Source organism: Carassius gibelio, chromosome B3, assembly GCF_023724105.1.
Source record: "Carassius gibelio isolate Cgi1373 ecotype wild population from Czech Republic chromosome B3, carGib1.2-hapl.c, whole genome shotgun sequence".
NCBI lineage: Eukaryota > Metazoa > Chordata > Actinopteri > Cypriniformes > Cyprinidae > Carassius > Carassius gibelio.
This window is the reverse complement of record NC_068398.1, coordinates 20,221,833-20,248,497: the sequence shown is the minus strand read 5'-3', so window position 1 is coordinate 20,248,497 and position 26,665 is coordinate 20,221,833. Positions and strand designations below refer to the sequence as shown.

At 36.9% G+C, this 26,665-nt stretch overlaps 1 protein-coding gene across 5 annotated transcripts; it reads right to left on the bottom strand.

The window, feature by feature from the left end:
• Positions 1-1,210: 1,210 nt before the first annotated feature.
• On the bottom strand, positions 1,211-25,842 carry LOC127952366 (uncharacterized). Of its 5 annotated transcripts, XM_052550753.1 has the most exons (15): positions 25,673-25,842; positions 9,879-9,965; positions 9,583-9,654; positions 6,218-6,277; positions 5,772-5,879; positions 5,548-5,671; positions 5,264-5,284; positions 4,863-4,901; positions 4,268-4,318; positions 3,677-3,715; positions 3,207-3,227; positions 3,017-3,037; positions 2,401-2,440; positions 2,218-2,241; positions 1,211-2,052 (listed from the first exon to the last, which is right to left on the bottom strand). In XM_052550753.1, the coding sequence occupies exons 2-15, from the start codon at positions 9,906-9,908 to the stop codon at positions 1,932-1,934; spliced, it is 771 nt and encodes a 256-aa protein (XP_052406713.1). In that variant the 5' UTR covers positions 9,909-9,965; positions 25,673-25,842; the 3' UTR covers positions 1,211-1,931. The 5 variants fall into 5 exon arrangements, with proteins under 5 accessions (XP_052406713.1, XP_052406714.1, XP_052406716.1 ...); XM_052550754.1 differs by lacking the exon at positions 25,673-25,842 and having other exon boundaries at positions 1,211-2,048; positions 9,879-15,645; XM_052550757.1 differs by lacking the exon at positions 25,673-25,842 and having other exon boundaries at positions 1,929-2,052; positions 3,017-3,099; positions 9,879-15,640.
• Positions 25,843-26,665: the final 823 nt, after the last annotated feature.

Genomic DNA, 26,665 nt, shown 5'->3' with positions numbered 1-26,665 from the left:
GTTTCTTGAAACATTGTGTCAATGTGTTATTGACAACATTATATAATTATTACCAGAATAACATCCTTAAAATGTTGGAGGTAAAATGCTCTTACTTCGTTAAACGTCATATTAGAAGAATGTTTTATTAAAAAATGTCATCACCTCGAGCGTCAATGATGTTCGTATAACGTTCTACTAATGTGGCTGAGAGAATGTTCTTCCTTTTGTTATCTTGAAACTGTGTCACAATATTTTATTGACAACATTTTATAATGTTACCTCAACAAAATCCTCAAAACATCCTCAAAATGTTACGGATAAAATGTTCTATCTTTGTTAAAACGTCACATTAGAAGAACGTTTTATTAAAATATTTCATGACCTCAAGCCTCAATGATGAACGTTCTGCTAATGTAGCTGAGATAATGTTCTTCATTTGTTATCTTGAAGCATTGTGCCAATGTGTTTTTGAGAACATTTTATAATCTGTTACCTCAACAAAATTCTCAAAATGTTGCAGAATGAATGTTCTATCTTTGTTAAACTGTGACAAATTCTTAGCAAATTCTTTGTCCATGCTCTCTGCCTTTTTCCTATTTGACACTGCTGTTCCTTCCTCTGTTACTATAAATATTTTTTCCCTTTCGTCTCCTCCCATCCTCTTTATTATACCCCATACCTCTCCCACTAGTGTTGTTCTTCCTATTCCATCGCAAGAATTCCTAAACCTGATGTACTGTTCTTCTCACTATAGCATGAGCTTTCTTGTACTGTATCAAATGCTGCATATATGTGGGTTCTGAATGCTCTAACGGTCTATTCTGAATGCTTTATTCCTCACTGCCTGCTGACATTCCTCTGTCCAGCATTGTACCAGTTTTCTGTCTTTCTTATTATTATTCTTTAGAATGGAACCCTCTGCTGCAAGAACAGCCTTTGTTGTAGATATCAAAATAAAAGTACCTTGCTTAGACCAGCTTTACTCCTCAAAGGAGAAAGAAATGATGCAAGCCAATGTGTATGTGCCGTGCTAGATGTGACAGGTGCCTGATTTAATTAAATAGAAGATAATACAAATATACATATATATATATATATATATATATATATATATATATATATAGAGAGAGAGAGAGAGAGAGAGAGAGAGAGAGAGAGAGAGGGAGAGAAGGGAGCACATACTACTTCTTGGTAAGGAAGACACAAAATTATGAAAATGACTGAGATGAAAGTTTTTAGTGACATTTAATTAGGTCTAAGATACACATGGTCATATTTCCCGTTTTACTGGGTGAGACAGAAAACAAATGTCAATTTTACACAAAGGCACAAAGATCATTAACATAAAATTTACATTCTGACTTCTGAGATACCCAGAAATATATTATGCATGTCCTCTCTTACACGCAAACATTGCAAAATATAAACATAGAAAGATATTGTATAAAATAAACAACACAATAAAATATAAACTCCAGAAAACAGGATATATTACTTTTTCTTTTTTGCAGCTGTAATTTGTCTGTAAATACTTTTTGTTCCCATCTGGCACAAACATTCAAGACCTGAATGCTAAAGAGGATAGATTATTTTCCCCCAATACTTTTTGCACTAGTTATATATATATATATATTATCGATAGAACAAAAAGAACTGGGGATGTGTAAGTAGATCAAATAAAAACTGATAATAAATACCAAGCTGAATAAAATAAAGTGTTAAAAAGAGAGGGTTTCTTCTTTTGCGAATTATGGTATATTTAAAGTATTTCTGAAAACATCTGTAGGATAGACAGACAGACCATTTTATTCCACATCATCCTGGGCCAGAAAACCATGAACAGGAGTACCTGATAGATAATGGATGACATTTACAGAGGCACATTTAAGATAATTACAATTACAATCTGAAAAATACACAAGCTGTGGGAACGTCAGTCATATTGTCAGTCACACATGTTTATAAAAACAGAACTGTGCCTTATATAGCATAGAGAGTGTGGAAGCAGTAAGAGATGACTGGAGAATGACTGCAGTATGGAGCTGGAGAAACACGTAAACACGTGACTGACTTGAAAAAGAGAAAAAAAGATTAGATGTAGATTATAAAATTAGATATATTTATAATATAATATTATATATTATAATATTATATATTATTATATATATTTTATTAAAGAATAAATACAGAAACTTTATGATTAAAAAATAGATGAGTGACAAAAAAACAGCTTACCAAAGTGCTAAAATTATTAATTTTCTGCAAGTAAAAAGGAGAAAGAAGAATAATGTAAACATTCTTGTAAACATGAATGTCCAAGACTGGACACATACAGTATACTGTAAAAGTATATATCCATCTCATCTGAAGCCTTTTGCATAATCTACAAAAATGGTGTTCCCTAAATCAGATGTTTACCTCTCAACTGCAAGTCTGTCATCTCTCTGGATGTTTTTAACTGAAAAAAAAGGAAAGAAAAATGAAAGCCATCACTGAATGTATACTGAAGACCTCAATCACTGATGAAGCTGCTCTCATAAGAACTTGATTGGTTTCATTAACAAAGGTTCAAAATATAACGTAAAATAGTACTGTCAAGCGATCAATTGCATCCAAAATAAACATTTTTGTTAAACTTAAAATAATACCATTAAAGATTGCCATGCAAGCAAATTAAGGATTTTCAGTTAATTCAAATTTTAAATTATTAATCTGTAATAAATAAAAATCTATAATCCATAATAATGTTTCCTCCTGTGAAAATGTCCATCCCGTGTTATCCTCTTGCATTAAAATTAGTTTGGGGCTGTTTTGGGCTGTTTCAACATTTAAACCGTGCTTGATCTGTGCATAATCCTCTTCTTACTCTGACAAAAGTATTTTTCATGGAGAAAGCAATATTATGGATAGATAACGGGTATTTTAGCCAGAAGAATTGATTTGAAGTTAAACCATGCCCCCTTACCCAAATACAAAAAACTTGTTTTAATTTTATACAAACTCACAAATCAAATCAATGATTAGACAGTCTTACCTTCCTGTGCATGAGAAACACCTTCAAGAGTAAAACAATATTCAGCAGAAATGACACAACAAGGAGTCCAGTTTTAATGGTAGCTTGAAGGAAGAAAGAAAATGTCAGTTTTCATTGAGATTTATTTGGAAGAGAGAAGACTGGAAAGCAAAAATAACTGGTCAGAAAGACCCACAGAACTGACACTTACCCCACTGATCGTCATCTTTATCTGTAATAAAAGGGAAAACCATACAAAAACATGAGATCTAGCAGCCAGTGTCAACTTAAAGATAATGGCTTATATGGCATTCATTAAAAAAAATGGCTTGTGATGTTAAAGATTATGCTGAAAGAAATCATATTCACTTTTTATTTAACAAAACTAGTAGCTATGCATAAAATTATTAGTAATTAGTAAATGGCTATTTTAGTAAAATAAGTAATTTGTGGCAATACACAAGCTGTGGTGACTTCATTAGGTGCAACCTGGTATGTATAGAAAGACAAATACATTTTGGGTTTACTTATTCAATTATTTTCTGAATTAGTATTTCACCAACAAATGAGAATTGTGCAAATATGAAACTTTCTGAATGCACAATATGTCAGATGAGTGTATGCTGAAGGTGTTATGCTGCTCGTCACAGATGAACCTGCTCTCACAAGAGACAAACTTACTGATGAGTTCTGTATGCCCCGGTGGATCTGCTGTCACATCTACAAAATATTGCAGACTCATGTTAAAAAGTGAACAAAACAACACACACAAACACACACACACAGTAAAAGCAGGTCATATAAATCTGATGTCCCCATATAAATCTCCTGTTCAATTTCTGTTGGTTTCATTAACTGAATTTAAAGGAATGTGATCCTCCATGCCAAATGAAAATCTTGTCATTAATCACTTACCCACATGTCGTTCCAAACACATAAAATTTCCATTCGTCTTCAGAACACAATTTTTTTGGATGAAAACTTGAGACTGTCCCTTAGATTGCCAAGTAAAATCATTCATACTTATCTGAACCTTGACAGTGTTACTTACTTGGCAGTCTATGGGACAGTCACAAGGCTCCCTGTTATCATCCAAAATATCTTAAATTGTGTTCCGAAGATGAACAAAGCTTTTACGTGTTTGGAACGACATGTGGGTAAGTGATTAATGGCAACATTTTCATTTTGGGGTGGAGTAAGCCTTTAATGCTCAGTGTATTACATGCAAATACTCGTATGTATGTAATCCAAGAAGATTAATGGGATCCTTACTTTCAGGAGCAGTGATTTTGGGGCTGACCAATGTTGTTAAAGATGTTATACCTATGAGATTAGAACATTTGGTTTAATGTCAAAAAATTTCAAATGTCATGTCAAAAAACATGGCAGATCTTATCTGTGCTGTACTCTGTGTTGATGTGAATATGAAACAATACAATATTGAACTTTCATGATCTGTGGTGATTAAATGGACTGTTGTGCCTGATTAATTAGAAAACAGATTATATTACACTTAGCTATAAAACATGTGCTCAGAAAGGAGATATACTCTATGTATTGTTTTCTCTTCCCTTCCATTATCTTCAGTTTCACATCTACTTCGGTAAGTAAAAAAAAAGACATTCTTGTCAAAGCGAGATACTTTGTTTGTTGTCACTTTTTAATAATTAGATTAGTTTAGTGGATGATGTTTCCTTCATGTACTTTTAGATAGTTAGATCTGACATGAAACTTTGATGTTAATCATTTTATAAATAGTTATTTTGATGTACATTAACTTATTATCTGTTTTTAATTTAAATACTTGTGAATGGCAGTTAGAAAATCTGTGTTTGAGATGTGAAATAAGAAACTTGAGTTATCTTACTGGATTCAGGAGTTGGGCTGATCGTTGTTAAAGGTGCGCCTGTGTGATATTGATACAAAACATGATATATTCTAGAAGGTTTCAGCATAATAATTCAACAATTTCTGTACTACAGCACTCAGAAATTTACATGTGATACTGTATGAGCTAAACAAATCAGTTTCTTTGGAATAATTAAAATTATAGTAAGAGTTACTAGAAAGATCCAGACATTTTAAAATCACAGTTTTAATATGTGTGTGTGTAATCAGCTATTGCCTAAACAAGTTCATGTTTTATTTTTTTTGTCTGCTTACTGATTTTTTTTTTTTTTTTTTTTTTTTTTTTTTTGCTTTTACAAAGAGTAGACGAAAAAGTTCATCATGGATATACTGCAAGTGAGACAATGTAAAATAACTTACTCTTTGATGGACACTTCAGGTCTAAGTAGAAAAAAAGAGAGAAAGTGAGCTAAATGGGCATTTCAAACATGTATTATTAATAACATTCTACATTATATATCCAGTTCATGCAATTTAGCTAGTTTGTTTTATAAATATTCTGGCTAATTCTATGCATTCAGCTACAAATAAGTGTTGCCTAGCCAGAGATTTATGGTGGCCATTGTTTATATTATGTATAAATTAAGGAAGAGCAAGACTAAAGGAAAAGGATAAATGATGAGAGGTTAAATGTCTTACTATACCTGATACAGATCCATTGCAAGAATTTCTATACATTTCTCCAAAAGTGGCTGTGTCAATGATGCGTACTGTGTAAGCATCCGTGCAGTTGAGATTTGCACAAAAGTCTTCATATTTTTTATCTAGCTATAGAGAGAAACAGGGAAACTATGCAGTGAATGTGACTGAATCATTTTGATATTTGAAACAGAATGACAGAATATGGTAGAGTAAGCAGCATACTCACATCTGACAGCATCATGCCAAAAGTTTGTACAACCATTAATTTATTATTTCCCTTATTATTTATCCAGTATGAACACAGGGTATTTATCACTGATAGAAGCGCATGTTCCTGGAAAAATAGTCAGGAAAATAATGTGACAAATAACCATGACATAACTATTATTATTAATTATTGAACTCAGTTATTCAAACTAAAATCCATACTTATCAGTATAAACTGATAAGAGAAATTACAGTTTTCTGGCTAAAGTTAATATACTCTTGTTGTGTCTTTTTCTGTACAATACATTTGGGATAACAAGAAACATTTAAATAAGCTGATACTTCTTATAATAACACACAATATACAACTACTACTTATAACAATATTATAACAATATTAAGAGTAAATAAAGTTAAATAAAGTAAATACGTAAATAAAAGTCCCCTTGTGTTCTTTGCTCTTACCTTCATTTCAGGCGAGAACACCTTCATCAGAAACACGTGCTCTTTCAACAACCACTCATCCTATGTGCATTTAAGAGAAGATACAGTAAGTACATATTTAGGGGATCATGTACAGTCAAAATGGTAGCAAAATCAATTAATTCAAAGTCCTATTCAGCATTGTAAGGATGAAAGATTGATTTCCTGAGAAACAGACAATACAAACATACAGGGGCATCTTCGAGACAAGCCACAAAGTGGAGCTGAAAGAGACTTCCTTCCCTTTTGTTCATTTGCTTCATTTTAAATCCCTTCACCCCTGCTTCCTTCTACTCAGCCTGCTCAAAATGATTACATGAAAATGCCAATGCAAGTGAACTAACAGTCCTGTCTGGTATCATTTGAAATGTCTCAGTGCAACTGATACAATGGTCTCAATATTACAAAAGTAGATAAAAATATTACAGATCCTATGAGTTAAGAGATATTTTGTTTACTGTAATGGGTGTGCCCTTTCCCAGGGTCTTCCATGTAAATTACCCTGTAAAATGCCTCCTTTGGGGGATGTTTTATTTTAGTTTTGTATTTAAAGAATTGAAGCAAAAGGGTCAGGGAGCTTCTGTAGCCAGAATGAGCCCACAGTATGCATAGATGACCTATTAAATAGTTAGTCATGACCTCTGAATAACGATCAGACTCGAGAGGTTTTCATCGTGGGGAACATGCACATCAGCCAGCATGATACACCCTGAGCAACACAGATTCCTAATGAATGAGTAAATATAAAGTAGAGAGCTAACTAGAATAATCAAATGTCATAATAATAATAATAATAATAATAATAATAATAATAATTAGAGATAGAACAAACTACCAATTTGCCTTTCAACCTAAATTCGAGGTCCTACTAAAATGGAGTCAGATTAGAATTAAACATAAATGTAATAACTTTGTATGCTGAGCACAATTTAGGAAACTACAAAACATTTGACTTGGGTCCCGTTTCACAGAGGAGGTTAAGTGAAAACTCAGAGTATGTTAACCATGCACTGAGGCAAACTCTAGGTTTTCTGTTTCAGAATTGGAGGTTTGTCAAACCCAAGAAAGCAGGGTAAGTCAACGCCGTTTCTGAAGGAGAGCTAACTTATACTCAGAGTCAGTTACTACTTACTCTATGAACCTAACCTGGTCAGGAGCAGGTTTTATTCGATAAACCCAGAGTTTCTTTCAGTTTCCTCCCCCTTTTTAAACACTTCATTTATGCACGCTGGAAAAATGTTCTTCTTACTAAGCCCCTACCCCCCCCCCCCCCCCAAGTACAAATATAAAAAATAAAATAAAATAAAGATTGATTCTTTATATAAGAAAATGATATAAGATACTTAATCTTGTTTCCTGGGGGATCTAAATTAAGTGCATTTTACTTAAGTAAATTTATATGCCAGTCTGATAATAAAAATAATCTTAATGCAAATGGAAAACAAGATTATTCTGAGTGTCTATCACTAAGTGCAAATCTACTGTAGCTCCACCCTCCATCGACACATAAGGTTAAATACGACACATTTGAATAACGGCTTTAATGTTGTAGGCAGTAAAGTTTTGGGCACAGAAAACTAGCTTGTAACGCGATCGATTGGGTTAGAGTCCGGCTTTTGCCAAGCTCGTTCTTCTCCCTTTTCCCATCACATGTCACATTAGAATTTATTTTCAATAAAAATAAACAAAATGTTCTAAAAGTGGAAGTAAATTGCCTAACGAGTGTTTAATAATGATACAACTATTTATAATTGTACTAAATATAATCATTTACAATCTGTTATTATTGCATCCTGTTAATGTATAACAATACTGAGGTGCAAATTTATTTGCCAGTATATAGTATAACTAGCATCTAATTATTATTTACACTTAGCCTGTTGCAAAGAACTGCCACTTTTACATGGTAAATAGAATATATCACGATTTTCACTGTACATTTTTTCTGTAAATATCACTGTAAATAAGATCTATCGCTAAGAAAGTATGTTAATTCCACTTAGTTTAAATAGCCACTACCGTATTTTTCTTACTCTATTGGCAGTCCAAGTTTAAACTCAGAGTTGGTTGAACCTCCTTAGTGAAATGGGCCTCAGGTGTTCCCCATTACCACTCCCCTATATATACTGTGTTTGGACTCTCAGTGATTGAGAAGTCTTGTTTAGCCCAGTCTGACATTTCAGAGCGGTTTCCTTGTGTTTGTACCGCCTGTAATTCTCTGCCGTCTGCCCTGTTGACCATTGCTCTTTTTTTCGACTCTGTTTTTGCTGATTGCTGCCTGCCTCAACCTCTATCTGGAAATATGTCTATGTCTCTGGATTATCTGTGTTATGCCTGACACTGGTGATTGATCTTGTCTGTTTCTGACCATGATTAATAAAAGCCTTAGTCAGACCAGATAACGTTTACGACCTAAGAGTACGTGGAGAGACTCTTCCTCCTAAATTCTCTCTAAAAAGACATATACTGCTATAAAAAAGGACTCTTCCTTGAATGAACACAAATATACTTTAGGGAACTGTGTATGCTGTTACTATTCTTGTATATTGTCTTTTGTGTATTGCACGTTTTATGCATGCTTATGATAGATCACTAGTTAATATAACCTCATCTGTATGATGTTTGGTATCTATGAGGCTGTGTATATTATATGTTGATACCTATGCAACACATTAGTTTTATAAGAATCTTAAATATTCTTCTCTTGAATCTCCCAATCTAATTTCATATGCAAGACACCATACTAGAGACAAAGAGTTATAAAACTTCCCTCCAAAAGGTACCATTCCTCATTGGCTCACTCAATTCCTGACGTTGTGACATCGTCACCCTATATAGATCACTGATCACAGATCAGAGCAGTTCTGTTCGATTCAGGAACTCCAGGAGAAGATGCTGAGCTAAAGGCCGTTCACACCAAGCACGATAACTATAAAGATAATGATAACGACATAGTTCTAAAAATCTTAATCTTAATATGAAACATATATTTACCATGTACTTTTTAGATTGTACTGAATTCTGTGTAGAATTATTAGACCCGTGTAGAATTAGAACAGACCAAAATAAATTTTTTCCCACTATCAAATAAATAAATAAATAAATAAAACACTTAGTTGTAAGAAGGATAACACAGCTACATATTGTGAGATGTTAGCTGTTATGAACACATAACATGACTTTACATACTATGGCAGTAACCTCTTTTTTTAGAAAACACTTAAAATTAGCATTTTATTGCTGGATGCTTTCCCAAATTAAAAATTCACAAATGTGTAGGATAAAAGCAACGAGCCTCAGATTTAGTTGGGACAACATGTGCAGAAAATCGCAAAGGATAGACTCACCAGATGTGCCTTGATGTCTCGGTCCATACACTTGGACTGGACATGGTAAACATGGGTGATTAATGAAACTGCCTATGAAAGAAATGCCAAAAATCAAGTCCCACATCTGGACAACTGTTATCTGAAATAATTAATCTTATGTTAAGCATCTTATGTAAACACTGTATGTAGATTACTTATCATAAATCAGTTTGGGCTATCTTTAACAAGGTGCAATAAAAAAATAAACTGCAGCCACACAACACCTCTTCCAAGAACATTCACTAATATATTAGCAAAGACTGATTATAACTCACAGTGATCAATATCCAGACTTTCCCACTCATTACGGTGCTTTGTTAAACATCAGAGTTTAGCTCCATAAGACACGGCACTTTGCCTTGCTGGATGTATAACATAGGGAACAAACAAGAGAAAGAGATATTATTTAAGAAAAGACAACACCAGTGAGGGATTATATTATTATATAATAACAGCAATATTTCTCAAGTGCTGTCAGAAACAACATGATTGGAAATTAAACCAACATATTTAAAAATACATTAGTCTGCACTGTTCCTTGATAATCTAAAATCCACAATAAACTTATTATATAATGGACTCAAAAAAAAGTTTAGTTTATTGCTTTATCCAGGCAAATGAACTGTGTCTATTATGTCATCCTTAGCCTGGTAATACCAGACTCTGCTACTTGACTTTGTTTCGTAGACAGAGTCTGGAATGGCATAATAGAGAAGTGTTTTCTCTCTCGCTAGGGGGCGCTTGTCTGAAGTTTAAAATCATTGGTTACCCGTAGCCAATCAGATACGTTTAGTTATGACGTATGTTATGCGCCTGTGCAGCCGCATCGAAGCACAGACATCATGCATCGAACTCAAATCTATGATTGAACTTCCACTGTAAACCTGTTGTTAACACATGATGATGCGAGCGAAATACAGGAGTGAACATGGCTGTAAACGACTTTTGCAGTTTGAAAAAGAGTTGAATGTTCTCCATAACAGAGCGAATTGCATCCCGTGTCTCGTTTCCCATTTCTGCGGTCGTTTCGGTTTTCAATTTCTCTAACCTACAATGTAAAACTCGGCGCTAAGCATCTACGTCACAGCTCTCAGCCCGCCCTCTGTTCGTTGATTGGCCCGGCTGTTTCCAGACCGGTGGCAAACAGAAAACTTTGACGCTGTATCACATATGACATCATATAAGTAGACGCCCTATTCGGTTGTTAAGTCTGACATCACATAGCAGCGCTTCCGTGTCCAAACGCTCTATCAGTTACCACGAGAAAACAACAAAAAGTGCTAATATAAACTCACAATGTGATAGAATACTAGCGAAAAAGTTATAATCTTAACCTTTAACTCCATACTGAAGTCCCATATAGCCAGACAATGAAAATATAAATATTAAAAAAATATATAAAAAATTATTTGAGTTTGGGACGCTGTGAGCACGGAGACTGTAGTGTATACCGTAAGTTTGAAAGCGTTTAGCTTAAATAATTAATATGAATAAACAGTGCTCATAAACGGCTGCTGAGGTAGTATTCTCAAGTGAAGCGAGTTGAGGCTTGGACCCGGAAGCAGCGCTTCTTACGTCATCACTTAACAACCGAATAGACCCTTTTACAGTTTGTGTGGGCGGGGCTTAGCTGGAGGCAGAAAGATTCCCCTCAACACTTGAACAAACGGTAGCTAGCGAGTTTTCTTAGCTTGTTTTTTTAACAGTGGCTGGAGAAAATCTGAATATATCTGCTTTATCTGAATATTTGAGGTCACTCACTGTCCGGGACCGCGATAATTATTTGAAAAAGTTAACTTTAACGGACGGAACCAGATTGGTCGACCCGTACACAATCACTCATTGGATGGACGATCTGACAGGATTAACGTTACCTCCGATTGAGTGGCCTGACATCTACACTTACCTGATAGAGAAACCGAGAGTGTAAAGTAAAGATAAACTGAGGTCGTATAAATCCTTAGATTAAACAAAGCGTGACATTACAGTAAAATTATTATTAAGATGTAAATATTTTCTAGAAATAAAAATTCCGAAGACTGCAAATTAATTATAAACTTTCTGTATTTATTCTTTCTTACCATGTTCTTAAATTCCGGTCACAATTAATCACAACAATGTATATAAAATGTTCTCCGTCGATTCTGGCAACCAACAACACAACAAGACGACATTTTAAGCTCTTTGAGTAGCCGACCCTGTGTTGGTTTGTATTAGCCGCCTCCAGTTTTCCGTTTGTTTTGCCTCCAGCTAGCGCCGTGACGTACCTGTGACGTCCGCGCAAAAGGGGTCAATTGGCCGCTGGGCGATGAGATTTGCGGCCGACTGGACTGGAGTTGTTTGTAGGAAGTGACGGAGTAAGCAGTGGGGGATGGAGGAATCTGAGTGTGGGTATGAAGAGGAAGGTAGGCCAAAACGCAAGAAATAGAAATTTAGTAAACAAGATGATGAGGATATATACATCTCTGAAAGGAAGGTGGTATATAAGGTATTTATATCCTTTATAAAGGAGGGAGGTTCTTTTTCTGATTGGAGTCCTATACAGTTAACGAAATGTGTACATAAGGAGATAGGGGAAGTATTGAATGTGAAAAAATTTAGAAATGGATCACTGTTCGTAGAATGTACTGATGAGGACCAACAGAAGAAAGCAGTTAAAATAAGAAAGATGAATGGCCAAGGAGTGAGAGGGGTCATAGCCAGTGACAAGGAGCTGATTAGAGGAGTTATTACTGGGATCCCAGTTAAAGATTCAATTAATGAGGTGTTGGGAAACATAAAAAATGTGAAAGTAAAAGAAGCGAAACGGTTGAAAATGAAAAAGGATGGTGTGTTGAGTGATAGTCTGTCAATATTGCTAACGTTTGATGAAAAACAACTCACAGATAAGGTGTATATTGGGTTTATGAGCTATAATGTTAGGGTATACATCCCACCTCCATTGAGATGTTTCAATTGCCAAAGGTATGGGCATGTGGCTGCTGTATGCAAAGGGAAGATTAGATGTAGTAAGTGTGGAGGAGAACATAAGTATGGTGAATGCGAGGAAGGGGCAACTCAAAAATGTTGCAATTGTGGTGGCGACCATAGTGCAGCGTATGGAGGATGTGAGGTGTATAAACGCATGAGAGAAATTCAGAGGATGAAAGCAGAACAAGGAATGTCCTATGCGGAGGCAGTAAAGCAAGTCCCTAAACTATTTCCAGAGGCAAAGAAGGTTAATAACAAAATGGAAGGAGAGAGTATAGCATGTAAAAAAATTCAAGAAGACACACTGATAGTAAAGAAATTGGACTTTATGCTTTTCATGGCAGATGTTGTTAATGGAGCTGCTCAAACAAGTAGTAGAACAGATAGGATCAGGATCATTGTTAAATCAGCCAAAAAGTTCTTGAATGTGCAAAGGTTGGAATGGGGGTTTGTTGTAGATTGTCTTAAGGATTCTGAAGCTAATGATGATGAGGAGTCATCTCAAAGTTAGTCATGCTAAGGATAGTCTTAATGGTATTTAGTATAATCCAATGGAATGCAAGGAGTTTGATTTCTAATGGGCAAGAGTTCAAAAAGTATGTAGAAGATCTTGAGGTGAAACCAAACGTATTATGTATACAAGAATCATGGCTGATCCCAAGGCTAGACTTTGGGATAAAGGGGTATATATCAGTAAGAAGGGACAGAGTCACTGGTAAAGGAGGTGGGGTAGTTACATTCATTCAGAGGGGTCTCCAGTTTAGAGAAGCAAGGAAAGGAGAGGATTTGGAGTATATTATAGTTGAAGTATGGTCAAATACTGGTAAAATTGTAATTATTAATTTATATAATCCATGTAGACAATAGGAAAGGAGACAGCTTGAAGGAATATGGAAAGATTTGACTGGAAAGGTCATATAGTGTGGGGATTTTAATGCACATAGTACACTGTGGGGTGATAGGGATGATAGTAATGGGATTGTCGTAGAAGAGTTTATTGAGGAGGAGGGTTTAGTTTGTATTAATGATGGTTCTACAACTAGGCTAGACGTGTCTAGAGGAACAGAGTCAGCTATTGATTTGACAATAGTTTCTAGGAATATAGCAGATAAGTGTGGGTGGGAAGTACTAAAGGAGACGACAATTGGGAGTGACCATTACCCCATCAGAGTGAAGGTAGGGGTGGAATTGGAAAAAGACAGGGAAAAAAGAGGCGGGAGATGGATACTAGAAAAAGCTGATTGGGAGAAGTTTAGAGAAGTCAGTGATCAGAATCAGAATCAGAATGAGCTTTATTGCCAGGTATGTTTACACATACAAGGAATTTGTTTCGTGACAGAAGCTCCACAGTACAACAGAATGACAGCGACAGAACATAAAACACATAATAAAAGAATAAAAAATACAAATAAGTAGATAGTGAATGACAATATACAAATTGACAATTGTAGGCAGGTATATTACAAAATGCAGTTATGTATGTACATGTGTATTATGTGCAAAATTTAAGTGTATACTAAGTATGTGTGTTAGATAAATAAAGTGTATGTGTATATAAATATAAAGTGTAGTGTGTTCGCAGTTATTGTCAGCAGTTATTGTGATGAGTGGATGTCAACTATTGAAGGAAGTATGAGTGTTGAAGAGCTATGTGGGGCAATTAGTTCAAGTATAGTGGATGCAGCAGGGGCAACTATTCCAAAGGCAGAGTCCAGGCCTTTAAATAGGATAGTACCATGGTGGTCAAAAGAGTGTCAGGAGGCAGTAAAAGAAAGGAATAGAACTTTTAGGAAATTGAAGAAGTCACATAATTTTCAATAATTTATTGAGTATAAGAGAACTCAAGCTTTGGTGAGAAGAACTGTTAAGAAAGCAAAAAAGGAATACTGGTGGAGATTTTGTAATGCTGTGGGGCGCACTACTCCTATAGAGAGGATTTGGGGTATGATTAAAAAAATGAAAGGAATAGATAGAAATAATGGGTACCCTATGCTTATAGATGGAGAGGATATAGTGGTGACGAGTAAAGATAAAGCGGAAGTGATTGCTAAAACATTAGCTAGGGTTCATAGTTCAGATAACCTCAGTTTGGAGGAAAAGGAAGGAAGGCATGAGACATTGTTAAGATATTCGAAAGTGGATGGGATTGTGAATGAGGAAGAAGGTAGTATTAATGAATTTTTTACTAGACTAGAACTAAATATTGCCCTGAGAAAATTAATAAAATCTGCGCCCGGGAGAGACTCAATATGTTATGACATGTTGGATAATTTGAGTGGAATAGGGAAAGATAAGCTGTTGCTGTTATTTAACAAGATATGGTTGGAGGGAAGGATACCTAAGGAGTGGAAAGAGTCTATAATTGTGCCAATTAGGAAACCTGGTAAAGATCCTCATAATCCAAGTAGTTACAGGCCTATAGCTTTAACTTCGCAGGTGGGTAAGACTATGGAGAAAATGGTAAACGATAGGTTAAATTACTGGGTTGAGTCAAAGGGGTTATTGCAGAGCTACCAGAGTGGTTTTAGGAGAGGTAGAGGTACAATGGATCCAATAGTATGTTTGGAAGATGGTATAAGAAGAGCTCAAGTAAATAGAGAAGCAGTGGTGGTAGTATTCTTCGATATTGAAAAAGCGTACGACATGTTGTGGACGAACGGATTGTTGATCAGGTTGCAGCAGATGGGGATTGGTGATAGAATGCTCCAGTGGATAAAAGCTTTTTTGGCTGAAAGAAGTCTAAGGGATAAAATAAATGGAGAATTAAGTAATGAATATATAGTTGAGAATGGCACTCCGCAGGGGAGTATTGTAAGCCCTATATTGTTTGATATAATAATAGATCAGATATTCAAAAATGTGAAGGGGCCTGATGGAGTAGCTTTGTTCGCTGATGATGGTGCCATGTGGAAGAAAGGGAGGAATGTGGAATTCATAGTAAAGGAAATTCAGAGAGCAGTAAATGAAGTTCAGAAATGGGCAGTTCAATGGGGATTTAGGATATCAGCAGAAAAAACAAAAGTTATGTTCTTTTCTAAGGGGAGTATAAGACCGGAATTTAAGATTAGCTTGTCAGGAAAAGAGCTGGAAAGAGTAGAGGTTTTTAAGTACTTGGGTGTATGGTTTGACAAGAAGTTGACATGGGCCTTCCATATCCAGAAGATTGTTGATGAATCTAAGAAAATTCTAAATGTGATGAGGTGCTTGTGTGGGGTTGAGTGGGGTGCGTCTCGTGCAGCTTTGAGAACAATTTACACTGGTTTAATGAGGTCAGTATTCGATTATGGGAGTGTAGCATATGGATCAGCCTCCAAGTCATTGTAACATAAACTGGATGTAATGCAAAACCAAGCCTTGAGAATTTGCAGTGGAGCAGTCAAGTCCTCTCCGGTGGCAGCCATCCAAGTGGAGGTGGGGGAGATGCCCTTGAATTTAAGAAGAGATCAACTGGCCCTAGTGTACTGGGCTAATCTTAAAGGTCATAGAGAGGATCATATTGCTCACATAACCCTAAGAAATTGTCAAGAGCGATTAAATAAAAAAGTAAAAAGCTCTGGGTGGGGTATTGAACAAAAAGTTGAGTGTATGGGTTTAAGTGCTCTTAATATCTGTATGACAGTACCATACTCTACAGTTCCCCCGTGGACTTTTGAGGAATTAAAAGTGGACTTAGGGCTGCTGGAAGAAAAGCAGGTATGTGGAGTAGATAAGGGGATAGTTAATAGATATATAACAGAAGACTACAGAAATGACAGGATTATTTTTACAGATGCATCTAAAAGATCAGATAAAAGAGTGGGAGTGGCTCATATGGTGCCTGTGCTGGGTTTGGCTGTAGGAAATAGGCAAGTGATGATTTGGCAGTATATACGGCAGAGCTTGTAGCTATATGGCTTGCCCTGTTATGGGTAGAAAGTAATGGGGGGAATAGACAATCTGTCATAGCTTCTGATTCCAGTTCTGCTATTGTAAGTATCAAGAATTCCCATTCAGGGTCCAGGAAAGACATTCTGCTTGAAGTATTGCAGTTAGCGAGTGGGTTGCAAAAGGCGGGTAAAATGTTTTCCTTCTTATGGGTTCCAGCACACATAGGGGTGGAGGGGAATGAGCTGGCTGATGTATGGGCCAAAAGAGCAGCAGATAAAGATATCATTGATGTTTACATAAAACACAGTAAAGCAGAAGTTAAAAGTATTATTAAAACAAGAACTATTTAAATATGGCAGCGCTGTTGGGAAAATGAATCAAGTGGGAGACATTTTTTTAACTTACAGTCTAAAGTAGGCCTAAATAAGAATGCAGGGTCAGGTAGAACTAGACATGAAGAAGGGGTGTTGTCCAGGTTGAGGATTGGGCACACCAGACTTGACAGTACATTATTTTTAATGAAAAAGCATGGTGATGGTATCTGTGAGTATTGTCTTGGAAATAACTCAGAAACTGTAGAGCATGTATTGTTTTATTGTCAGAAATATAAGAATGAGAGGGAAAGGTTTATTGAGCAAGTAGAAGCTAATGAAATAATATTTAATTATAGAAATATTTTAGATAGAAGTTCTGATAAGATGTGTCAAATTTTGTTTTCTTTTTTAAAGAGTACAGGGCTTTTAAAAAGAATTTAAAAGTTTAGAGATAATATAAGTGGTGGGTATACTCCAGTCCAGAGGTGGCGGTAATACAACAAGTTGTCAACCGCCAGTAAAAATAGAAGAAGAAGAAGAAGAAGAAGAAGATTTGCGGCCGCCATCTTGAACCGGTCGTACTCCTAGTATCGTTGCGTAGCAGCAGTTAAGATGCCAGAGCACTGTGCAGCATTTTCCTGTTCTAATCGGCGGACCATCGCAAGTACGGCTCGGGATTACTTTTCAGAAGTAAGATTTAACATTACTATTATTACTACTATTGTTTTTTGTGTTTGCGCACGTGATTTCAGGAAGTTATGTATATTAAGGTTGCTTTGTTCATATTTTCTCTGTTCTGTAAAGTATATTTGAGTACTGTGTAAAGCGCTATATACATATGTATTATTTTTATTATTATTATAAGGTGCTGAGAGCTGCAGAGAGGGTGATCCGCCAAGCTTCAGCAATACAAGCTCCTAAGGTGTCAACAGTCACACACATTGTGCGGGAGGAGATTGGGACAGAGGATGTTTTCCTTCCTGGGGAGCACATTGAGGAGACCCAATTTGACACTGACAAGCATCAGTCTGATATGTTGTCATTGGTTGTGTCTGTGTTTCTAAAGATTAGGCCCCACCATGTTGCCAAACTCTCCTCTCTTGAACTACAGAAAGGGAGCACGAGAAAGAAGCTCTGCAAAACAGTCCTCTTTCAGGAGTTTTAGTGTGTGTGTGAGAGAGTATGAGAGAGAGAGAAAAGAGTGTGTGTGTGTGTGTGTGTGTGAGAGAGAGAGAGAGAGAGGGAGGGAGGGAGAAGAGTGTGTGTGTTTGTGTGTGTGAGGGAGAGGGAGGGAGGGAGGGAGGGAGGGAGGGAGGGAGAAGTGTGTGTGTGTGTGTGTATGTGAGAGAACCAGAGAGAGTGTATATGTCACAAATTATAATAAATTGTTTCTTCAACTTATTAAAATATCTTATTTTACTGCAACTATCTGTTTCTGCTTCTTTATCATATTTATAGTGTGTGATTTATAAATATCCTACCTCACATATTTAGATTTTGGGCGTCAGGTCACTTATATCTTATATCAGAATATAATATGTAACTGTAAAGCCTATTATGAATATTAAAATATTCTGAACCATGTGCCCTGTATCATAGCTGCATTAATGACCTTTGCAGCAAAAAACCCCGCATCAAAATCAGTTAGGTATTCAGTGAGATATGATTAATTTAATGCGCTGACAGCTCATTGCACCTGGCAAACACGTTACACTGAGTGGAGCTGGCGACCGGTCCAAGATGGTGGCTCCACGGCTCGTTCGTGCCAATAGGCAGTAGCGTTCGATGGGGCGTCTACCTATATGATGTCTATGCTGTATCAGACTGAGTACAGAAGCGAAATGAAATTGAGCGAAGTAGGAGGTCTGACGTAGTCAGGCTATGTCATCCTAGCAAATGGATCTACTTAAATAAACATGTAGCACACACACACACACAATCACACACACACAAAAAATAATGGCCTTCCGGATACTCTTCAAAGGGATAGTTCATCCAAAATTTTCTGTCAATAATTACTCACCCTCAAGTCATTCCAAACCCGTTAGAACTTTGTTCATCTTCAGAACATTAATTAAAGATATTACTGATGCATTCCAAGAGCTCTCTGACTCTCCAATAGATAGCAACGCAACTACCAAGTTCAAGGCTTAGAAAAGTAAGGACATCGATATAATAGTCCATGTAACATCAGTGGTTCAACCTTAATTTTGTGAAGCTACAAGAATACTGCAGTATTTGTGCACAAAGAAACAAAAATTACTTTATTCAACCATTTTTGTTTTTTTTTACTCCTGTGTAAGTCGATGCATGTTCACAAGTTTGGTGCTGCTTATACAGGAGCTGTAATTTTGGGATGAAATATCCCTTTAAGCACACAGAACATGTAAAAAATAGCAATACAAGTAAATGCCCACCAATGTCTGGTTGACACTCAATATTAAAAAAGATGCATTGAATTCAACCGCTTCAGTGGTGTAGACAGTAGAGCTGTGGATTTACAGCACTTTGTTCAAATGCTAACACACTTCTGTCAAAACTGTGAACCACACATTCAAAACAGAATAGATTTCAAACACTGCTGATTGCAATTTCAGGATTAGCCCTGAAAATTATTTGTTTGAATTACAGTATGTACAGGTCCTTCTAAAAAAATTAGCATATTGTGATAAAAGTTCATTATTTTCCATAATGTAATGATAAAAATTAAACTTACATATATTTTAGATTCATTGCACACCAACTGAAATATTTCAGGTCTTTTATTGTTTTAATACTGATGATTTTGGCATACAGCTCATGAAAACCCAAAATTCCTATCTCAAAAAAATTAAAAATATTTAATCCGACCAATAAAATAAAAGTTTTTTTTTAATACAAAAAAAGTCAACCTTCAAATAATTATGTTCAGTTATGCACTCAATACTTGGTCGGGAATCCTTTTGCAGAAATGACTGCTTCAATGCGGCATGGCATGGAGGCAATCTGTGGCACTGTTAAGGTGTTATGGAGGCCCAGGATGCTTCGATAGCGGTCTTAAGCTCATCCAGAGTGTTGGGTCTTGCGTCTCACAACTTTCTCTTCACAATATCCCACAGATTCTCTATAGGGTTCAGATCGGGAGAGTTGGCAGGCCAGTTGAGCACAGTAATACCATGGTCAGTAAACCATTTACCAGTGGTTTTGGCACTGTGAGCAGGTGCCAGGTCGTGCTGAAAAACCAAATCTTCATCTCCATAAAACTTTTCAGCAGATGAAAGCATGAATTGCTCCAAAATCTCCTGATAACTAGCTGCATTGACCTTGCTCTTGATAAAACACAGTGGACCAACACCAGCAGCTGACATGGCACCCCAGACCATCACTGACTGTGGGTACTTGACACTGGACTTCAAGCATTTTGGCATTTTACTTCTCCCCAGTCTTCCTCCAGACTCTGGCACCTTGATTTCCGAATGACATGCAAAATTTGCTTTCATCCGAAAAAAGTACTTTGGACCACTGAGCAACAGTCCAGTGCTGCTTCTTTGTAGCCCATTTCCTGCACACGCCTGTGCACGGTGGCTCTGGATGTTTCTACTCCAGACACAGTCCACTGCTTCCGCAGGTCCCCCAAGGTCTGGAATCGGTCCTTCTCCACAATCTTTCTCAGGGTCCGGTCACCTCTTCTCGTTGTGCAGCGTTTTTGCCACACTTTTTCCTTCCCAAAGACTTCCCACTGAGGTGCCTTGATACAGCACTCTGGGAACAGCCTATTCGTTCAGACATTTCTTTCTGTGTCTTACCCTCTCGCTTGAGGGTATCAATGATGGCCTTCTGGACAGCAGTCAGGTCGGCAGTCTTACCCATGATTGCGGTTTTGAGTAATGAACCAGGCTGGGAGTTTTTAAAAGCCTCAGGAATCTTTTGCAGGTGTTTAGAGTTAATTAGTTGATTCAGATGATTAGGTTAATACCTCGTTTAGAGAACCTTTTCATGATATGCTAATTTTTTTAGATAGGAATTTTGGGTTTTCATGAGCTGTATGCCAAAATCATCAGTATTAAATCAATAAAAGACCTGAAATATTTCAGTTGGTGTGCAATTAATCTAAAATATATGAAAGTTTAATTTTTATCATTACATTATGGAAAATAATGAACTTTTATCACAATATGCTAATTTTTTGAGAAGGACCTGTACTTTTAGTTTCTACCTTTTTTTCTCATTACTCTAATTCTGTAATTTACTGCAGACTATTGAAGCAAACTGCTAATTTTCATTTACCTTAAAGAATTGTTATGTTCTAAAAATTTAAATAAATCATGTGAAAGAATGTCACTCTGGATGAGTAAAGTTCTTGGAGAGTTTGTAAGGGTTGTACCAATGATTCAGCAGTCCGAACTACCCTCTGTAGTCTACTGAGGTCAGATTTGGTAGCCGAACCAGACAGTTATTGAAGTGCAGAGGACAGATTCAGTGATGGTGGAGTAGAACTGTTTCAACAGCTCCTGTGCCAGGTTGAACTTCCTCAGCTGGTGAAGAAAGTACAGCCTCTGCTGGGTCTTTTTCCAAATGGAGTAAATGTGAATGTTCCACTTCAGGCCCTGAGAGACTGTGGTGCCCATGAACCTGAATGACTCCATTGCAGTCACAGTGCTGTTCATGATGGTGAGTGGGTGTAGAGCAGGGGCATTTATCCTGAAGTCCACGATCATCTCCACAGTTGTGTTTTGAGTGTGTTGAGCTCCAAGGTTGTTAAGACTGTAGCAGACAACCAGCTCCTTAACCTCATGTCTGTAGGCAGACTTATCACTGTCCTGAATGAAGCCGATGAGTGTGGTGTCGTCTGCAAACTTCAGGAGCTTGACAGCTTGACAGAGGGGTCTTTTTTGTAGTCATTGGTGTGAAGGAAGTGGGGAAAGGACATAGCCCTGGGGAGCTCCAGTGCTGATTGCTGGATGTGAGTTTTCCCAGCCTCACTAGCTGCTGCCTATCTGTAAGGAAGCTGTTGATTCACTTCACTTCAGAGTTAGTCTGGGCAGGAGAAGGTTTTGACTCATAGTCTTAAAGGCAAACCTGAAGTCCACAAACAGGATCCTCAAATAAGTCCCAGGTCTGTCTAGATGTTGTAACACATAATGCAGTCCCATGTTGACTGCGTCATCCACAGACCTGTTTGCTCCATAGGCAAATTGAAGAGGATCCAGCAAGGGTCCAGTAATGTCCTTCAGATGGGCCAGCATGAATTTTTCAAATTGCTTCATGACCAAAGACATCAGAGCCACAGCCCTCTAGTCATTTAGTCCTGTCATTTTGGGTTTCTTTGGGATGGGGATGATGGTGGAGTGTTTGAAGCATGAAGGGACTTCACACAGCTCCAGTGATCTGTTGAAAATCTTTGTGAAGATGGGGGGTGTTTTGTTCAAACCTGCAGTAAAACTCATTCAGATTGTCTGCCAGTTGTTAATTATCCATAATGCTGGGGATGGTGTTTCATAGTTGATAATCACTTTCTGACCTCCCCACACTGATTCTGAATCACTGGAAGTGAACTGAGTCCTTAGTTTTTCAGAGTAATTCCTTGTTGCCACTCTGATCTCCTTTTCCAGTGTGTATTTAGCCTGTTTATACAACACTTTGTCCCCATTCCTGTAAGCATCTTCTTTGGCCTGCCGGAGATGTTTTAGTTTTGAAGTAAACCATGGTTTGTCATTGTTAGATGAGTCCTGGTGTTCTGGAACAGTGTTGTAAATAAAACTTAACCACTGATTCTAGTTGTGTCCTATTTTGGAAGGCCAAACAAAGTAGTTTCGATTTCACAACGAAACACTCAGCATCTTCACAACATGGCGATGGCAACAATACTACATCCAGAATTAAAGTTACGCTTCTTTCTTTGCCTAAACATTTAAGTGAAAGTGAAAGTGACAGCGATGTGACATACAGCCAAGTATGGTGACCCATACTCAGAATTCATGCTTGTGTTAACTAGGTGTTTTAGTGTGGCATGGACAAGTCTTAACATTTAATAGAATATCTCTTTGGGTTTGATACTTTAGTCTTTGCAACTTTAGGGATCTTATCTATTAACAAACTGCTTGTAACACTCCAAAGAGAAAGGAAAACTTGAAATCACATCATAAGACCCCTTTAAAGGCTTGAGTACATGCTTAAACGGAATACTGCATCCCACGCCACACTGAAGGCCATCGCTTCAAATTGCCAGTCCAATTCAGCCAGAAAAAGGACTCAGTCCACCACATTTTTATTATATTAATATTAAAAACAAATATTTATAATAAAAAAACAATCACATCAACAAATATTTGTTAATTTGCTAAAGCAGGAAAATAACGAAAATAATTTGATTACAGTATGTGTTGCGAGTTGAAAGGATATGGGGCTTAAAAAATTATTAATTTAGCCCAAAACTGACTTATTCTATCTACTAAAACAGTGGTTCCAAACCTTTTTCAACTCGCGGCCCACACAACCAAACACATATGTTAGCTTAGTAATCAGAAACTAGATTGTTAACTGTCTTTATTGAATGAACTGGCAATGAACAGAAAATAACTTGGGCTGGCACCGCTTGGAAAAACTGCTGTTGTTCTGTAGCATATATAATCTAAGATAAATTGGCGGTTTATTCTTAAACCAATCAGCGAGCTCGAATAGTGGAAGCATAGTTACAGTTTAATATAACTTTTTTTTTTTTTATTTAATTCTATATATGAAATGATGTTATTAAGGAATGACTTTTTACATATATTAACAATATTATTATTTATTATAATAGTAATTGGCGGCCCACCTGCAATACCAATACCAGCGGCCCACAGGTTGAAAACCACTGTACTAAAATAATAAGTTAATACAAATAAAATATTTTTTCGATTTTATTCATAGCTCAAGCAAAATCATAACCCCTTTACCCTGAGTTACTATAGAGCATCACCTGTGACAAATACTGTAATTAACACATTCCCAGGTGTGTAGAAGAAGAACCCCAAGCACACCCAACCTTCATTTGAAATGCATCCTGACCTCTGAAAGTATGCCAAAGATTCAACCACAGACCAAAGTGCTGATCAACAAAAGCCTGGAGACCAAGTCTCCGGCTGAGGTGGCAGACGTCTATAATATATCTAAACGTCAAGTGGAGAGGATAAGAAAAAGATTTGAAGAAACTGGTGAAGGTCATGACAGGCCCAGGTCAGACAGACCCTGTAAGACATCAGTTTGAGAGGACTGTTTGTTGGTTCGACAGACCAAGGCCAGCCCTTTTTCAACTGCAACTCAGAAATCAGCATTAAAAAGAAGACAACTAAAAAACGTGTTGCATTTGCCGAGGCCCACAGCTTGCAGGAAGGATGGACTGTGGAAAAATGGCAGAAGGTTGATTTTTCAGATGAATCATCTATTAAACTGCATCCCAATCGTTGTAAATACTGCAGAAGACCTATTGGAACCTGCATGGACCCAAGATTCACACAGAAAAGAGTCAAGTTCAGTGGAGGAAAAAATCATGGTTTGGGGTTACATTCAGTACGGGGACAGGTAAGAGATCTGCAGAGTGGATGGCAACATTAACAGCCTGAGGTATCAAGACATTCTTGCTGACCATTTACATTCCAAACCACAAGAGAGGGCAAATTCTTCAGCAGGATGGTACTCCTCCTCATACTTCAGCCTCCACATCAAAGTTCCTGAAAGCAAAGGTCAAGGTGCTCCAGGATTGGCCAGCCCAGTCACCAGACATGAACATTATTGAACATGTCTGGGGTTGGATAGAGGAGGAGGCATTGAAGATGAAACCAAAGAAACTTGATGAACTCTGGGAGTCCCCCAAAAATGCTTTATTTGCCATTCCAGATGACTTTTTTGATAAGCTATTTGAGTCATTGCCGATACGTATGGATGCAGTCCTCCAAGCTCATGGTAGTCATACACAATATAATTATTTTCCGCTGCACCATGACTTTATGCTCTGTACTGTACATAATTTCTTGATCTAAAAGTCTCGTCTTAAGTGACGAGACTTTTTTTCTAAGCAAAGTCTGACCTTTCGGTCCTAATTAAATAATTCTAAATCAAGGCATGATAAGACACATACGTAACACCCACCCAACCACCCCCATCAAAAGATGTGCTACTCACTGAAAAGAGACCCTGTTTGTTGTTAATACATATTTACACACGCCTAACCGTCATCGACATATTTCTCACTGTATCCTGTTCTACAGACTGTGTGCTAGTGTTATCTTTTAGTTAAACTTGTCGACTTTCCGATGGAAAGGTCTCAAGCCCCGTTCACTCGACACAAATCGTCCTCATTCATTTTCTGCTCACAATCTGTTTGACAGAATCAAACGTGCAGACACTCACGTCAGAATTTACTCGGGTAGTTAATTTGTCAAACAGAAAACTTAATATGAAAAACTGGCAAGTAAAGGATACATTTCGTTAAGTTAGATGCCATTTAAGCATGCAATACTTGAAAAAGCCATTTAGTACTAAAAAAAAAACTTAGCTGGCTGAAGCTCGACGTGATAGTGATACGTGATTGCAGAAATACTTTCCTTAAGCGGAGAAGAAATGTCTACAGCATTAATAGGACAGGTTTAAACCTCGCGTCACACAAAAAATCTAGCGTTTGGTCGTCCGTATGGCACTCGCACACGGTACGTCCCTAAAGCTGTGGATAATTTGCAAATGTCATGTGACGGAGAAATCTCAGCTGCCAATGCAATACCGTCACCAACGATGATTTCGCAACAGGCTATTTAATAAATGCATATTTTGTATGCATATTTAAAAATGAACTAAATAAAATTCATGTATTTATTATGCTATTTTATAATAATAAAATCGCAGAGGAGGTTTTGGTTTGAAAACCATGCATCTCACAGCACACTCTCAAATACACTCCTTACCTTTCAGCAGCCTTGTCTTGATCTGCAACATACTTTCGTTTTTGCGTCTTAAAGCAGCAAGCCCCCTTGTGTTACAAGGAATTTAAAATCCCCCGAGGAAGCAGAAGACAGTGACCAATTGGAATTTCACAGTGTTTATACGCAGTTAACGATGCTCTCATGTAAGCGTGGGCTCAGCGTGCGATGTACACCACTGTTTTTAGACCAACCACAAGTTTATGTGCAGTCGCTTATGAACAAGTGAAGAAAGTCCCCACCTTCTTCCACATCTATACCATTTGTTGTAGGAGACTCTTTAACTAATAAAACTGAGGATGTTTCATTTAAGCAATAAGACAGGTGATACTGTGAATATCGACAAGTGTGAAGTTTTGCGCACTACGATGAGTAGAAACAGAAGTACACAGGTTTGCCTTTTTCTAATCCATTGCGTCAATCCATACTTTTCTCTTTTGTTTTTAACTACCTAACAGGTCAGAGGGTTAATTATATATGGTACTTGGACAGATGTAACAGGAATATCTAATATTTCACAGCAATAACATATTATTATCTTATTTACCTGCAAGTAAAAAGCACATTTGTATGTCCCCTACAGAAGTAAAAGAAGGTCATACTGTGCTCTGAACACGTTTCAGATGTTCCTACGCAGGAGCCCATTTGAAAAGCAAATATAAAAAATATAAATTATAAGATACTGTTATTCCTTCTGTAAAATTATTTTAAGGATCAGAAAAGGTATTCAATCTAATAATTTATTTAAACTGTGTTAGAAAATAAAAGCCACATCTAATACACAACTGTGCTCTATAATACATCCCCTAAGCAAGCACATTAATCAATATTCATATACCACGGCTTCATGGCAAGTTTACCCATTTAACATCTGGATCATTAACAACTACACCATAAGTGTACATTATAACACTCTATAACACTAAAATGTGCAAAAACTTTACCATTGGGGTACAATAACTTGTTACTGGAACAGTA